At 44.5% G+C, this 17762-nt stretch overlaps 1 protein-coding gene across 1 annotated transcript in view; it reads left to right on the top strand.

Moving 5' to 3' along the window:
- Positions 1-17762, top strand: part of LOC137307118 (unconventional myosin-Ib-like) — a 62913-nt gene that overhangs the window by 21915 nt on the left and 23236 nt on the right. Inside the window, exons 8-15 of the mRNA XM_067976438.1 lie at positions 7313-7411; positions 8721-8824; positions 11046-11193; positions 12487-12605; positions 13760-13846; positions 14511-14576; positions 16352-16456; positions 16946-17008. Coding sequence (XP_067832539.1) covers positions 7313-7411; positions 8721-8824; positions 11046-11193; positions 12487-12605; positions 13760-13846; positions 14511-14576; positions 16352-16456; positions 16946-17008 — 791 coding nt within the window. The remainder of the gene's footprint in view (positions 1-7312; positions 7412-8720; positions 8825-11045; positions 11194-12486; positions 12606-13759; positions 13847-14510; positions 14577-16351; positions 16457-16945; positions 17009-17762) is intronic.

The raw sequence follows: 17762 nt of genomic DNA, 5'->3' as shown, positions 1-17762 counted from the left end.
CAGTTTTAGGTTGTGAATGGCAGTTTTGGAAAAAAAAGTTGAAGGGGACGATTGCTTATTTTTCTTCTGGTTACTTGTTCCTTATTAGCACTTCTTGCTACCTTTGATTCATTTGATTTACTCAATCATGTTTGATTGGTAACTTAGCAGATCACAATATTTGTTGCCCTATGGGTGTGTGATATATCGGAGGTGTGATCTTTTATGGTGTGACACCTCAGATGCCACAGTTTCAAGTGTGATGTCTTTGAAAGGTGTCCTGCTACCAAGGCATGATAGCTGCCAGACTTGTACTTATTAGATAGATGATGTGGTACTGACAAGAAAGAGTAAACTTGAAGAATTAAAATGTCAGGAGGACGAGCTTGTGGTACATACCCCTCAAATTCCTGTACACTGCTGACATTGTGAACTGACAAGATTTGTGTCTGTCAGTGACAATTAGGGAGCTTTCCCAGATCACAGCACTAGAGCTGGAACAGAGACCTGGGACAGCCAGCAACAGAAAAGAGAAGACAGATGTGGAACGGTCAGCCGGCAGCAATCAGTCAGTAACAGGAAACAAACACTAGTGAACAAGCAGCATCAATAACCAGCTGGCAACAGCAAAAAGTCAGCAAACAGCAGTAGCAAACAGCAGCAGCAAACGGTCAGCAAACAGCAGCAGCAAACGGTCAGCAAACAGCAGCAGCAAACGGTCAGCAAACAGCAGCAGCAAACGGTCAGCAAACAGCTAGCAGCAACAGCATATGGTCAGCAAACAACTAGCAGCAAACGGTCAGCAAACAGCTGACAGCAAACAGCTAGCAACAGCAAACAACAGAAGTCAGTAGCAGCAAATAATCAGCAGCAGCAATAAACAGTGACAATACAAAGAAATATTCGGTCAGCAGCCAGCAGAACAGGGACTTGGAATTTGGTGGCCGAATCATGGAAGTCTTGCAGGAGCAAGAACAAAAATCTTCTATACAAACTGAGAATCTTACTGTGAAGGCCACCTGGATTGCTGCCTTTCCTGGATTCTCGCCCCGCTCTGTTGCTGCGACTGATTCTGCTCTCACTCTGCCTTGGATCAGAATGCGAAGCAATGGTAGACAGTGGAAGTGCTGGCAATATAGTCAACATTTACAGTAAGCTTCTCAGTTTATACGGAAGTCTCAAGTTCCTGCTGTTGCTCCCGCAAGATGTCTGTGATCTGGTGCCAGATTCCAAATTCTGGGCGAGCAATTGCATTCCATGATTTCATCTACTTTTCCATGAAAACAAAAATTGGTGGTCTTGATAATAACCTAGTCAACAGTAGCCAAAATCGCTTCAGAAGGGAAAGATCCTGCCTAACCAACTTCAATGACTTTTTTCATGACCTAACACCCCAAGTGGACTGTGGAAATTCTTATAACGAGGTATCCTTGGACATCCAAAAAGCTCGTGACAAAGTTCTGCACAAAAGGTTGAACCTAAGGTTAAAGGGGTAGAAATTCAAGGCAGAACCTGTGAATAGATAAGGAGCTGACTGAAGGGCAGGAAACAGCAGATACTCGTTTAGAGGGGCAAGTGCTGAGTGAGGTGCTCCAAGGATTTATGTTGGGACTCCTATTGTTTCCAATTTACATATTCACAGATGATATCAACTGTGGGGGGGGGTGGGCGGTAGGGTTTCTAAGGCATGACAAAATAAGTTAGATGAGATATGTAGGAGTGCCGAACAATGGCATATGAAATTCAATATAGACAAGTCTAATGTATTGTATATTGGAAGAAAATTTGGACAGCGTATGTACTTTATCAACAGTATTGAAATACTCAAGGGTGAAGCTGAAAGAGACCATTGGGTATTGGTTCCATGGAATACTTCAACACCTCAGTCTACACTGAGATAAAGATCTGTAGGGTGATATGTGATGATAACACTCAAGTTTTATGTCCAAGATTTTACCCAGGATCAAAGCAGGTGGAAACAATCCTCGGTTATCTGCAACTCCAAAGCCAAGTTGTGTTAATGATTATTGGTGGACTTTGAGGGATAATCAATGTACACCAACAGCTGAAAACAGACCTTAAAGCAGTCTAAAGTCATAGCTGATTAGAACTTATTAGGAATGTACTGACTCTGAAGCTGTATTTGGTTTTCAGAGTATTTGCCCAGATAATACGGAATTTCCCATCCATGTCCAAAATTATAACCCCCACCACAACCCACTCCCTCTCCCCATGTTCCCAAGGAAAATGTCTGGTGTGTAGTGGATCTGAAGTATAAACATAGGCTGGACACCTGGATTGTATCACTGCATCGTCCCTCTATGTGAATCTGTACCATCATTCTACATCAAGCTGATTTTGGTTTGCTTATCAAGATCTTCCATCTTGAAGTTCCTGAAATTGCAGATTTGAATCCTGCAGGCAACCTTAGCACATTTGAGTTTCAGTTTGGTTCAGATGCAGATTGCCACATTCCTAGGATTTGCTGAAAAATCTTCCCTATCTTTCCGTAACATCACTCTATGGAGGTGGGGTGGGGGGGGGGAGGTATTTCACAGTAAGGAAAGAATTGCTTAGGTCCCCATAAAAAGAAAGAAAGACTTGCTTTTATATAACGCCTTCCATGACCTCAGGATGTCCCAAAGCACTTTACAGCCAATGAAGTACTTTTGAAGTGTAGTCACTGTTGTAATGTGAAACACCATCGTAAATGTGTTTACAAAGTTCTCCTGTGGTCGATATTTCTGATGTGTTCTTTTTAACTGTGTTTATGATTTTGCTAAAAATGTACTGAGCAAACAAAATCATCATGGACACATTTAAGATGTTGCCACACATACGGACCATATCAATTCTTTGTCCTACATTCCTCCTCAATGCTATCTCCTCTTGATGGGCCACCTGTAGTTCGAAGACCTAATGAGGCCATGTTCTGATGCTCAATTTCTATTGCTTCCGGTGGTTGTGATATGATAGAGTTGCTAAAATTTGAATTCACCCCTTCTATGTGATCTTGACTTTACAGTTCTGGTCACAGACCCTCCCTGATGCCAGGGGAAGGTCTGTGCAGGCCAGCAATGTGAAAATTGATATAGGAGTCCCTGCATCCAACACTTCCATATTCTTCATTCCGCTAATTGCCATTTACATTTGCTGTCGGTGGCTGCTGGCCAGCAGAGACAGGAACCCCCAAAACCATGGTATGAGGTAGTGTTTTGTGTCTCCAGAGACATGTATTCTGTATCGTTTATATTATGGAGCAGCCTGCAGAGATAGTGCTGTAATATAAATAGGGAGAAAGAAAAGAAAGAAAGAAAAAGAAAGAATTTCGTAGTGTAGTCACTGTTGTAATGTAGGAAACGCGGCAGCCAATTTGCACACAGCAAATGGTGGAAGAAGGTTTTAAATACAGCCTGTTTTAACATTGCGATAAGGGGATCTTACCTCTTTGAAGTAAATCATCATTGTCCTTCTAGTTTCTGTAGCACTTTGCTTTTAAGAAACCCTGAGTGAAGCAGGCAGCAAACTATCACTAATCTATTCTTCATTGCCATTAAAGATTCACAAGCTCACAAAGGCAGACAGCAGATAACACAAGGCTGACTGGTATTTAAAACAGTTACGGTTACAGAGTAAATGTGGGTGGTAATGGGATAGGAGGATTTCCAGCCTCCTGGCAGGGACACTGGCCTGTTTGCCAATTGCTTTATTAATGTTTTACAAAAAATCCATTAGAGCCTGTGATCCGATGCCTGCAGGAGCGAGTCTGCAGCTTGTCCAAAAATAACATACAGATTTTCCTCATCACTTTTGTAAACTGCTGTAGACCTGGGGCTAGATTTTCCTTTTCAGCACCAGGGTGTAAGAGACGTTAAACCAAGGTCCCGTCTGCCCTCTCAGGTGGATGTAAAAGATCCCATGGCACTATTCGAAGAGCAGGGGGGTTCTCCCTGATATCCTGTGGCCAATATTTATCCCTCAACCAACATCACTAAAACAGATTATCTGGTCATTTATTTCATTGCTGTTTGTGGGATCTTGCTGTGTGCAAACTGGCTGCCGCATTTCCTACATTACAACAGTGACTACACTTCAAAAATACTTAATTGGCTGTAAAATGCTTTGGGGCATCCTGAGGTCGTGAAAAGGCTGTATAAATGCAAGTCTTTCTTTCTTGGTGGGCTAGATGCCCTTATTGCAAAATCGGGCACAAGCTGCTCACAACTTTCCATCCATTGCCTCGTCAAACTCTTACACCCTGGTGCTGAAGAGGAAAATCTACCCCCTGTTCTCTGTGTCTTTGAACGCAGTTAAAGAGGTGGTCTCATCCTACCAACTGCTCAGACTGGATGTGGGTCACTACTGGAACTGACAGCAGCAAATGAGGCTGGGGACTGGGTGGCAAGTTGGGTAGAACACTATCCTTTCAATACTGGGACCTGGGTTCAAATGCAGCTCAGACCAACAAGGTGAAAGTTTCCTCTCTCTGCTGAGTGTAAGGGTTGTAAATAGGCTCTCTCAATCCAGTTCCTAACAGGTGAGAATCTATAACATAGAATTGCCCAGAGTTTAGTGCTGATTGGTACACTCTCTCAAAGAGGCCACAAGGATGGCTGGTGTGGAAAAGTGAAATCCCACACACATATAGTAGAGGTTCTCATTCCCAGATTGGTGTTAAGGTACATAATTGGGCAGAATAACTTTCTGCCAGCTGACCTGGGAATGCTTCATACTCACACTGGGTGAGTCCATCTCTCCTAAAGCTGCCTCAAATGAAATGGCATCACTATTTTTACATTAGTGAGCCACTCACTTGTGTCCATCATCTATTTTCCCAAAAAACTAATTATTCCAGTACTATAACAGCAAGAGAGTTGTAAGGGAGGAGGTAAGAACCTTTAAAGGATGTTTATGGGATGACCTAGGATTAGCAGTGAATAGAAAAATACTCAAGTCCTGAAGGCAGTGCAGAGAAGGTCATGAAAAGCTGACCCCAGTGTTAAGAGGATTGAGCTATGAAGGAAGACTGGAGAAACATGAGCTCTTTAGCCTTGAGGGAAGGGAACTGAGATAGGACTTCCTAGAAGTATACAAGGCAGTAGATGAGAACCATAAGACCATAAGAGATAGGAGCAGGAGTAGGCCATGTGGCCCCTCGAGCCTGCTCCGCCATTCAATGAGATCATGGCTGATCTGATTTTTTACCTCAACTCCACTTTCCCGCCTTTTCCCCATATCCTTTGACTCCCTCGCTGATCAAAAATTTGTCGAACTCAGCCTTGAATGTATTCAATGACTCAGCCTCCACAGCTTTTTGGGGTAAAGAATTCCAAAGATTCACGACCCTCTGGAAGAAGAAATTCCTCCTCATTTCCGTCTTAAACGGGTGACCCCTTATTCTGAGACTATGCCCCCTAGTTTTAGATTCCCCCATGAGGGGTAACATCCTCTCAGCATCTATCCTATCGAGTCCCCTCAGAATCTTGTATGTTTCAATAAGGTCTCCTCTCATTCTTCTAAACTCCAATGAGTATAGACCCAACCTGTTCAATCTTTCCTCATAAGACAACCCTTCCATACCCGGAATCAACCTAGTGAACCTTCTCTGAACTGCCTCCAATGCAAGTATGTCCTTACTTATATAAGGGCACCAGAACTGTATGCAGTACTCCAGGTGTGGTCTCACCAGCACCCTGTACAGTTGTAGCATGATTTTCCTGCTTTTATACTCCATCCCCCTAGAAGTAAAGGCCAATATTCCGTTTGCCTTCCGGATTACCTGCTGCACCTGTATGTTGACTTTTTGTGTTTCATGTACGAGGACACCCAGATCCCTCTGTACTGCAGCATTTTGTGGTTTTTCTTCATTCAAATAATATTTTGCTTTTTTATTTTTCCTCCCAAAGTGGACGACTTCACATTTTCCCACATTATATTCCATCTGCCAAATTTTTGCCCATTCTCTTAACCTGTCAATATCCCTTTGCAGACACTTTGTGTCCTCATCGCAACTTGCTTTTCCACCTATCTTTGTATCATCAGCAAATTTGGCCACAAGACTCTCTGATCCTTCATCCAAGGCATTGATATATATTGTAAATAGTTGAGGCCCCAGCACTGATCCCTGCGGCACCCCACTAGTTACAGATTGCCATTTTGAAAATGACCCTTTTATCCCGACTCTTTGTTTTCTGTTAGTTAGCCAATCCTCTATCCATGCCAGTATATTACCCCCAACACCATGAGCTCTTATCTTCTGCAGTAATCTTTTATGTGGCACCTTATTGAATGCCTTTTGGAAATCCAAATATACTGCATCCATTGGTTCCCCTTTATCCACCCTGCCCGTTACTTCCTCAAAGAACTCTAATAAATTTGTCAGACACAATTTCCCCTTCATAAAACCATGTTGACTCTCCTTGATTGTATTTTGAGTCTCCAAATGTCCTGCTACTACTTCCTTAATAATGGATTCTAGCACTTTCCCATTGACAGATGTTAGGCTAACTGGTCTATAGTTACCTGTTTTCTGTCTCACTCCCTTCTTGAATAGGGGTGTTACATTTGCGGTTTTCCAATCCGCTGGGACCTTGCCAGAATCTAGTGAATTCTGGAAGATTACAACCAATGCATCCACTATCTCTGTAGCCACTTCCTTTAAGACCCTCGGATGCAAGCCATCAGGTCCAGGGGACTTGTCAGCCTTTAGACCCATTAGTTTACCTAGTACTTTTTCTCGAGTGATTGTTTTTAGTTCCTCCCTCCCCTTCGCCCTTTGATTTTCTACTATTATTGGTATATTATTAGTGTCTTCTACTGTGAAGACAGATACAAAATATCTGTTCAATTCCTCTGCCATTTCCTTGTTTCCCATTATTATTTCCCCAGTCTCATCCTCTAAGGGACCAATGTTTACTTTAGCTGCCCTCTTCCTTTTTATATACTTGTAGAAGCTTTTACTGTCAGTTTTTATATTTCTTGCTAGTTTACTCTGATAATATATTTTCTCCCTCTTCATTATTCTTTTAGTCATCCTTTGCTGGTTTTTAAAGTTTTAAAGTATTTTTTTAAAGTATAGGAAAGGTAATCCAGAGCACTGCGTCTTTCTGGACTGATGAAGTAAAATGGGCCGAATGCCTTCCTCATTGCTATCTATCTTGTGATCTTTACTGTTAGTTAGCGTATCGCAATATAGCACTATTTATTCTCATATATTTTCTTGTGAATTTGAACTTTTTATCCTGGTGGAAACTCGACATAAAAGCTGAGTAAAAGCAAATGTGGATTTAATGTTGATTCGTTTTGAGTTCTGACGGTTTGGGTGTTGTTTCAGATCTCCTGGAGAAATCTCGTGTTGTCAAACGTCTGAAAGGGGAGAGGAATTTCCATATCTTCTACCAGCTGTTGGCAGGAGGATCACCTGACCTGCTCAGTGAGTGTTGTTTATGCTTTCATTGTATGGTCATTTCCTGTTCCTCCATCCCATCTAAGGCTTTGTATCTTCACACATCCTATTTCAGTGAAAGGGCCTCTGGTGCATGTGTGTCAACCTTGTTCAGGTGAGAAATATCATCCCTGCCACAGGGAGTCATGGACAAAATAGATGTTTTCTTTCCTCCTGAAAACACTAACTTAGAGTAGTGCCAGGAGGGTATGGTTCCACAGGTGCCCACACTCTAGTTCCTCACCTAAGCAGCCATTCTTTATGTTGAGCCTTGACAGTGAGTGTCTTTTGGCTATTCTAATGTGGGAAGCATCACAGAGGAATCTGATCCTGTCGTCATTTGATGTCCAACATGCACATGTGCCACTTCAAGGCTCAATGGACTGTGATCGGGAGTGAGAATCACTCACCACAAAATGTCCAAGAGCAATCTGGGTGTTCTGCGGTGAGTGACTCACCTCCTGACTCCCCAAAGCCTCTCCATCACCTACGAGTCAGGAGTATGATGGAATACACTCCACTTGCCTGGATCAGTGCAGCTCCAATAACACTCAAGAAGCTCGACACCATCCAGGACAAAGCAGCCCACTTGATCGGCACCCCATCACCACCCTAAACATTCACTCCCTTCACCACCGGCGCACTGTGGCTGCAGTGTGTACCATCCACAGGATGCACCGCAGCAACTCGCCAAGGCTTCTTCGACAGCACCTCCCAAACCCGCGACCTCTACCACCTAGAAGGACAAGGACAGTAGGCACATGGGAACAACACCACCTGCACGTTCCCCTCCAAGTCACACACCATCCTGACTTGGAAATATATCGCCATTCCTTCATCGTCGCTGGGTCAAAATCCTGGAACTCCCTTCCTAACAGCACTGTGGGAGAACCTTCACCACACAGACTGCAGCGGTTCAAGAAGGCGGCTCACCACCACCTTCTCAAGGGCAATTAGGGGTGGACAATAAATGCCGGCCTTGCCAGCGATGCCCACATCCCGAGAATGAATATTAAAAAAAAGAAAATCTTTGAGTTACTGGCTCCCTGATTTTCCCCCTCATCCTTTGGGGAGCATTGGCTTTGCTGAGTGGTTCCCATGCCTTACAATTAAGAGTGGAAATACATTGTGTGGGGAATCATAGACATTGCTAACCCATGCCTCATACTCTATGGTGTAGGGCATCGCAACTGCTGCTCCATATTTGCAAATTTTTAAATTCAGCAGCTCGAGTAATATTCAGTCCTCAATACAGATGGTCACAGGAGGAATTATTCCCTATGTCTCTACTCCACAGAGCATCTTACGGTGCTGCAGGACTGCAATCATTACACTTACCTGAACACGGACGCGTCAACATTGAATGGAGTCAACGATGCCGCCAATTTCAACACAGTTAAAGTAAGTGCCTTGTGTTTAGAAAGGGAGTGATGGCCTCCTGTAGCCTGATTCCTCCAGAGTATCTGGGGAACTCAGTTTTAGACAAAACTTATTTCCCGTAAATTCCTGCAAACCTACAAAAATATGGAAAAGAAGTGTGTAACTGCTGCCCCTCTCTTAACCTGCAAGGTTAGGAACTGGCCAAAAAAACCCGGCATCTTGTCTCCAGGAATGGATTTGATGTACCTGGGGTAACTAGATTGTACGCAGGGCGTCCAGACTATACGTGGGGTGTCTGGGATATATTTGGGGTGTCTGGGATGTATACGAGGTGTTTGAGATGTACATGTGGTGTCTGGAATATACGTGGGGTGTACAAGATATATGTGAAATATCTGGAATGTATGTAGGTGTCTGGATGTTTGTGGGGTGCACACTGGATGCTTTTTGATTCAAGACTCTATATATAAAGGATTTGCTCAGGATAGCAATGGGATCTGGTGAATATCACCAGATCAGCACTACAAGAATCACCAATACTTAGGCTAAGCCTCCTTGTTTATGCCAGTAACACAAGAGCTTATTGGGCTGCAACCTAACATTCCAAATAGTCTGCATGCAATACCAATAGCAGAATTTCACACGCTGCTTCTCCTGGCTCTGAAATTCTACCTCAGACACTTTTGTTGTCTGTCCCTTATGTGTAAAAGTTGAAATGCAAGGGCTTTTTTTCTCAAGTGCACATACTTTTTTTATCAAGTTATTGTCCCCTACTTATCACACATTGGATTTTTATTTCCATTGGTTAATGAGAGATGCAAAACAGGCTGCCGACTCACTATCACCCATTTTACATTATCGCACAAAGTCAAGACCTACCCCACTGACTGCAGTTGAGTGGGCAGGTGGATGATATGTTCCCAGGCCTCTGGCGTTGCTGCTCTGGACTGGTCACTAAGAGGTGGACAGCTGCCTAATGGTAACTCTCCCTCAGATTTTTCCATTCTCTATCCTCACACATGGGGAGGTGCCTGACCTCCACTCAGAACCTCCCAGGGTGGCATGGCTGAGGTTGGCATCTCAGCAATGTGGAGCATTGGGGACACAAACCCACATCTCACCTCTCTATAGGACCATAAATTAGTGGTCTACAGAGACCAAGATCAAACAAGCTGCTTCAATTACTTGACCCAGCGCAAGCACAGTCATGCTGAGAAACTTGAATGTATCAATGCACTCCTCTCGCAAGATCATGCAATCAAAATGTACTAAGGCTTCATAAAACATACCTATGAATGTACACTTAAATATACAATGGCTTCATAATTAGGTGTCAACCTTGGCTCAGTTGGTAGAAGTCTCACCTCTGAGTCAGAAGGCTGTGGGTTCAAGTCCCACTCCACAGACTTGAGTACATAATCTAGGCCGACACTCCCAGTGCAGTACTGAGGGAGTGCTGCACTGTCAGAGGTGCTGTACTTCCGATGAAATGCTAAACCCTCTCTGCCCTCTCAGGTGGGTATAAAAGATCCCATGGCACCAATGGTTGAAGAGCAGGGGAGTTCTCTTTGTGTCCTGGCCAATATTTATCCCTCAACCAACACTACTATTCATTTATCTCATTGCTGATCGTGGGACTTTGCTGTGTGCAAATTGACTGCTGCGTTTTGCCTACATAACAGCGACTGCACTTAAAAATTACTTCCATTGGCTGTGAAGTGCTTTGGAATGTCTTGAGGATGTGAAAGGCACTATATAAATGCAAGTTCTTTCTTCTTTCTATATATGCAAATATACATTTAAATTATACAATGGCTTCATAAAATATACATGTGAATGTACACTTAAATTGTACAATGGCTTTATAAACTATGTATGTGAATGTATACTTAAATGTGCAATGGCTTCATAGAATATAATTGTGAATGTACTTTTTTTTGACAATAAAAAAAACACAATAAAAATTGGTGATCTGATACACTGTGTCATCCTAAACACGGAGTTAGCAATCATCTGCTGAACCAGGATTGTTGACACTCAGCACAAATCCTCCAGATCTTTCTGTACTCTTAGCAACCACCAGGGTCAAATTCACGTCATTATTGCAGTTGACTCCGATTGCACCCAGTTGCCACACTACTTTCGGCTGTGTTATTGGGGGAAGCTGTGGCCAAGTGGTCCCCCAAAGCTAAGAGGGGAGGTCATCCACAATTACAGCATTGGTTGTCTTATTGTATTACAGGCTGCCATGGAGGTAATTGGATTCAGTAAGAGTGAAGTGGACTCCATCTTTGAGACTGTTGCTGTTGTACTTAAACTCGGCAACATCGCACTGAGGTCAGAATCTCAGACGAGTGGGATGGAACAGTGCTACATTGATGATACCAAAGGTAAGTATTTTCTAAATGGCGAGAATCTAGGAAATGTAGAAGAGCAGAGAAATTATGGGGTCCATGTACAGAAATCACTAAAAGCTAGTGGACAGGTACAAAAAATAATTTAAAAGGCTAATGGAATGTTAGCCTGCATCTCAAGAGGGCTGGAATCTTAAGGGATGGAAGTTATGTTCCAGTTATATAAAGCTCTGGTTAGACCCCATCTGGAGTTACTGCATTCAGTTCTGGGCACCGCACCTGGGGGATGATACAGCCGTCTTGGAAAGGGTAGAGCGCAGATTCACCAGAATGTTACCAGGGCTAAAAGGGTTAAATTATGAGACTAGGCTTGTATTCCCATGAGTATAGAACATTAAGGGGTGATCTAATTGAGGTGTTTAAGATGATTAAAGGATTTGATAAGGTAGATAGAGAGATACTATTACCTCTGGTGGGGGGAGTCCAGAACAAGGAGACATAACCTTAAAATTAGAGCCAGGCCGCTCAGGGGTGATGTCAGGAAGCACTTCTTCACACAAAGGGGCGTGGAAATCTGGAACTCTCTCCCCCAAAGAGCTGTTGAGGCTGGGGGTCAATTGGAAATTTCAAAACTGAGATTGATACTGTTTTGTTAGGCAAGTGTATTAAGGGTTAATGGAACCAAGGCAGGTAAATAGAGTTGAGATACAGATCAACCATGATATAATTGAATGGCGGAGCAGGCTCGAGGGGCTGAATGGCCTCCTCCTGTTTGTATGTAACAGGCCCGAGGGGCTGAATGGCCTCCTTCTGTTCCTATGTTCTTTAGTACATGGAGCTGAGTCTGTGCTCTGCTACTTCACCTAGTTATGCTCAGCCACCTGGTGGCACCCAGGCAAGTACTGTAATCTTAAAGGGACTTTGTCACTCCATTGGGAGAGTACAGAGATGAGCAGTGATGATCTTACAGCAGATCTAACCTATGACAAGCAGTAATGCAGATTGGCTCAGGGAAATTCAACTATCTGTTGTATCTTCTTTTCATTAGTAAATACTTTTTAGTTTATTTTCCCTCCTGTTTTAGCTCTTCCCCACCCAGCACCTGCCCACTCATGAGGACAGGTAGCAAACTGCTCGGCCTATTACTCTGGCTGCTGGGAGAAGTATGGCAGTTACAGCCGCCTGGTTGTGATATTCCCACCGCAATTTTTTTGTGATAAAGATGCAAAAAGGGATCTATCAGCTAACAAAATACATGCACGCTTCTTGCATTCTCCTGTGAGTTTAAGCACTGGGCTTTAAAGTGCGTGTTTCTGTTCTTGTGTGCAGGACTGAGAGATGTCTGCAGTTTGATTGGTGTTGACCAGTCCATTCTAGACCGAGCACTCTGCTCTCGCACTGTGGAAGCCAAGAAGGATAAAGTGACAACGGCATTAAGTGTTGCTCAGGTAAAGTATTGTGTTTAAAAAGAGATCTAGAGAGTGATGGATACTTGGGACTGAGTTATACAGAGAGTAATGAATAACTAGGAGTGAGTTATACAGAGCGTAATGGGGACCTGGGAGTGAGCTGTACAGAGACTAATAGGGACAGAGTGAGTTATACAGAGAGTAATAGGAACCTGGGAGTAAGTTATACAGCGAGTAATCGGGACCTGGGAATGATTTGTACAGACAGTACTAGGAACCTGGGAGTGAGTTGTACAGACAGTAAGAGGGACCTGGGAGTGAGTTGTACAGACAGTAAGAGGGACCTGGGAGTAAGTTGTACAATGAGTAATAGGGAGCTGGGAGTGAGTTGTACAGAGAGTAATAGGGACCTCGGAGTAAGTTATACAGAGAGTAATGAATATTGCTGTGGAGAAGAATTTGGCTGGAACAGTTTCAATATATTTCATTTGGACCCTTTACAGCCATAGAAGAGGATTTCATCTGACCCTTATGGGTTGGTTCAAAGCCGCCCCAGAGGTGAAAGGCCAGTGTCTAACCCAGTGAATATTCTAGTTCTCTCTCCCCTGCTAGCCCTGGGGTTGTTTTCTTTGGAACAGAGGAGGCTGAGGGGTGATTTAATTGAGGTATATAAAATTATGACGGGACTAGATAGAGTGGACAGGAAGGACCTATTTTCCTTAATAGAAGGGTCAGTGAACAGGGGGCATAGATTTAAAGTGATTGGTAGAAGGATTGGAGGGGAGCTGAGGAGAAATCTTTTCACCCAGAGGGTGGTGGGGGTCTGGAACTCACTGCCTGAAAGGGTGGTAGAGGCAGAAACCCTCAACTCATTTAAAAAGTACCTGGATGTGCACTTGAAGTGCCGTAACCTACAGGGCTATGGACCAAGAGCTGGAAAGTGGGATTAGGCTGGATAGCTCTTTATCGGCCGGCACAGCCACGATGGGCCGAATGGCCTCCTTCTGTGCCGTAACTTTCTATGATTCTAGCCGTGTATAATTTGAAGGTTTCCACATAGTCATTGGCACAGGAACTTTTTTGTTTTGACTTGCGTCCACGGTTACTGAACCAGTTCTCAATCCCTCTTACGGGTAGGAAGGATAATTAGCAGACGGCAACAAAAATAATGATGATGTCATATTTTTGCACAGGGTTACTATGCACGTGATGCTCTGGCGAAAAACCTTTATGACCGCTTGTTTAACTGGCTGGTGAAGCGAATCAACGAGAGTATCCAGGTAAGCTGGCACTGGAGATTCTGCGCTAATCATACTGGGGCTCAACTGACACAAATGTCACTATTACTGTACTGCTGGATCCACGCAGTTACCCAATGCAACTGCCATATTACAGAGAGAATAGATGGAACACGGTTAGGAAAAATGGAGTCAAATTAATCCACAGGAGTTATAAAATAATTTATGAGGAGAATAAACTGGGCATTATGAACTCCTCAACTGGATCAGTGAGTACATGCACTGCCCAGTGTGTTACTGAGCCATACAAACAGGAAGCTCCCAGGTTCCATCTCCCGTCTATGTTGAGACAATTGGCCTCAGCACCCCTGGGTTAGGGAAAAGTCAGTCACCAGTGACCCCTGCTGGAAAGTGCGTTTGTGCATAGACGTTGATTGAGGATAGTACCGGGCTTGGCTGTGATGCCCCTCATAATCAAATAGCCTGTCATTTCATTGTCTAGGCTCACACATGAAGGATGGTTATTTGTGCGAGGTATTGGAGTGCTGCTGATGTCTGTCGAACCTTACTCTAGCATGATAGCGCCTATGAGAGGAGGCGAGAAGATTGGGAGTTAAGCACTGGAATAGAATAGAAGAGACTAATAGGATGTCTCACAAACAAAGTCACAGTAAACCGGATTAATTAGAATGATTTTTGTTGGAAGGTTAAAGGCAAAGTACAGAAGAAAGTGATGGGAGTGCTGGATATTTATGGATTTGAGATTTTTGAGGTAAGTTTGCATTTATAATTATTCCTGTAAAAACTGTCCCAGAGCTAGGCAGCAATACAGAATAACAGGGTAATTACATGATTACAATGCTACTCATGGGAACCAGGATGAGAGGCCAATAACAGCAAATACTGTAAACACAGATCGTGTTATACAACGGAACTCTATGCTGTCAGTGAAGTAATGAGGGGTTTTGATTCAACTGATGTGAGTTAAGTAGTTTCGTTAAATCCGGGGGGCCCTTCTGGCTCAGTTGATAAATGCACCACCCAGATTTGATTGCTGTTTTGTGTTGAATTAGTTGCAGCTGGGGCAGTGGTGGGACCACTATACTGGCCTGAGTTGTCCCTCAGCCAAGAAGGGGAAAAATCAGCCAGTGTTGCCGCTTCATGATTGCTATCCCTTGACTCTTGTTGGAAAGAGCACGTGTGAAGTTCAGGTGAGGGTGCCACTGGGTTCGGCTGTGAAACCCCCCATGGTCAAATAGCCTGCCAATACTCGCTGTCGAGATTCACACTTCAGGAATGACCACTTGGGCGAGGTAATGAATGCCGGGGAGCCCCAGCAAGAGTCAGCACCTTCAGGAGAGAAAATAAACAAAAGAAAATCGATTGTTTTTTTTACTATTTATCTGAGTTGGCCCACAATCAATATTTTGAGTGAATTTTATTTCTGTTCGTAAAAAGATTGAATTTCTGAAAACGTCTGATGTTTATGTTCATTTTTTGGTGGCTACAGACTCCAGTAAGTTCTGTGTGGAGTAGTGCTCATTTTGTTAGTTTGAATACATTGACTGCTTTTGCTGTGCTCTGTTCTGTTCCTTTACTTTAATTTTTTGATCCATATTAAAGCTATTTCTCTCTTCAGGGCTCCTCCCCCTCCCCACAGAGGAGCAGACAGTAATCATCTCTCAGCCGGTGGCAATGCTTCTGTGTAAATGATTAAAGAAGTGTGTGAGAGTGATTGCCTCTTCATTTTCACTCCCACCCCGGGTTTTCAGGGAAGTGCTTAGGTTCTCTTTGGTGCCTTCCTTACTCGAGAGTGTGAGAGCACTCTCCCCTCTGAGTCAGAAGGTTGTAAGTTCAAGTCCCACTCCAGGGACTTGAGCACAAAATCTAGGCTGCCACTCTAGTGCAATACCGAGGGAGCGCCGCGCTGTCGGAGGGGCGGTACCGAGGGAGCGCCGCGCTGTCGGAGGGCCGGTACCGAGGGAGCGCCGCGCTGTCGGAGGGCCGGTACCGAGGGAGCGCCGCGCTGTCGGAGGGCCGGTACCGAGGGAGCGCCGCGCTGTCGGAGGGCCGGTACCGAGGGAGCGCCGCGCTGTCGGAGGGCCGGTACCGAGGGAGCGCCGCTCTGTCGGAGGGGCAGTACCGAGGGAGTGCTGCACTGTCTGAGGTACCATCTTTCGGATGAGACGTTAAACCAAGGCCCCGTCTGCCCTCTCAGGTGGATGTAAAAGATCCCACGGCCACTATTTCGAAAAAGAGCAGGGGAGTTCTCCCTGGTGTCGTGGGGCCAATATTTATCCCTCAACCAACATCGCTAAAAAACAGATTATCTGGTCATTATCACATTGCTGTTTGTGGGAGCTTGCTGTGTGCCGATTGGCTGCCGCGTTTCCTACATCACAACAGTGACTACACTTCAAAAAGTACTTCATTGGCTGTAAAGAGCTTTGGGACGTCCTGAGGTGGTATAAATGCAAGCTCTTTCTTTATTTGATAGATGTGGATATGTACAAGGCTCACATAAACCGATCAAATTTCTTCTCGCAGGACAATAGTTTTGAGCAGTTTGTTATAAACTACTGCAATGAGAAGCTGCAGCAGGTCTTCATTGAAATGACATTGAAAGAAGAGCAGGAGGAGTATATACGAGAGGTATGTTGTCCCTCAATCCTCTTCTCATCCAGGTAGGTGAATCTATTAAAACTAGAAGAGCTCTCCTGATAGTTCAGTGGGTAAACGCACTGCCCAGCGTAGAATTTGTCATACAGACTGAAAAGTTCTCAGGATCTATGTCTGGTTCATGGGGCAGATGCTACAATTGGCCTCAGTGCCCCTGAGCTCGACAGACTGACTCTTCTTTACTTTTAAAGTGACTGACTCTTCTTTACTTTTCCACATCGTTCACCTGAGGAAGGAGGAAGCCTCCGAAAGCTTGTGAATTTAAAATAAAATTGCTGGACTATAACTTGGTGTTGTAAAATTGTTTACTTTTTGAAGTTTCAGTTAGGTTAATGTCTGCCTCACTAAAACATCACCAAAACATGCCTGTGCCCCTGAGTCTGGCCTTTGAGAACTATAGTGTGTCGCAAGCTCCAACTGACCATGTCCTGTGCTGAATATTATCCTTGTTTTATTTTTCAGGGGATTGAGTGGATGCAGATCAAATACTTTGACAACGCCATCATCTGTGACCTGATCGAAAATGTACTTTTTAAAAAAAACTTTCAGTTCTTGTAGTTAATATTATTGTATTCCCATGCAGTGTGGGAGAATTTTCTGAGTGTTTATGTTTGTTTGCGAGAGCGTGTGTGGTGCGAGAGCGTGTGTGTTTGTGTGTGGTGCGAGAGCGTGTGTGGTGCGAGAGCGTGTGTGGTGCGAGAGCGTGTGTGTTTGTGTGTGTGCGAGAGCGTGTGTGTGTGGTGCGAGAGCGTGTGTGGTGCGAGAGCGTGTGTGTTTGTGTGTGTGTGAGAGCGTGTGTGGTGCGAGAGCGTGTGTGGTGCGAGAGCGTGTGTGTTTGTGTGTGGTGCGAGAGCGTGTGTGGTGCGAGAGCGTGTGTGTGCGAGAGCGTGTGTGGTGCGAGAGCGTGTGTGGTGCGAGAGCGTGTGTGGTGCGAGAGCGTGTGTGTTTGTGTGTGTGTGAGAGCGTGTGTGGTGCGAGAGCGTGTGTGGTGCGAGAGCGTGTGTGTTTGTGTGTGTGTGAGAGCGTGTGTGGTGCGAGAGCGTGTGTGGTGCGAGAGCGTGTGTGTTTGTGTGTGTGGAGAGCGTGTGTGGTGCGAGAGCGTGTGTGGTGCGAGAGCGTGTGTGTTTGTGTGTGTGCGAGAGCGTGTGTGGTGCGAGAGCGTGTTTGTGTGTGTGCGAGAGCGTGTTTGTGTGTGTGCGAGAGCGTGTGTGGTGCGAGAGCGTGTGTGGTGCGAGAGCGTGTGTGTTTGTGTGTGTGCGAGAGCGTGTGTGGTGCGAGA

This window comes from Heptranchias perlo, chromosome X (assembly GCF_035084215.1).
Source record: "Heptranchias perlo isolate sHepPer1 chromosome X, sHepPer1.hap1, whole genome shotgun sequence".
NCBI lineage: Eukaryota > Metazoa > Chordata > Chondrichthyes > Hexanchiformes > Hexanchidae > Heptranchias > Heptranchias perlo.
This window is presented reverse-complemented; position numbering and strand designations above follow the sequence as displayed.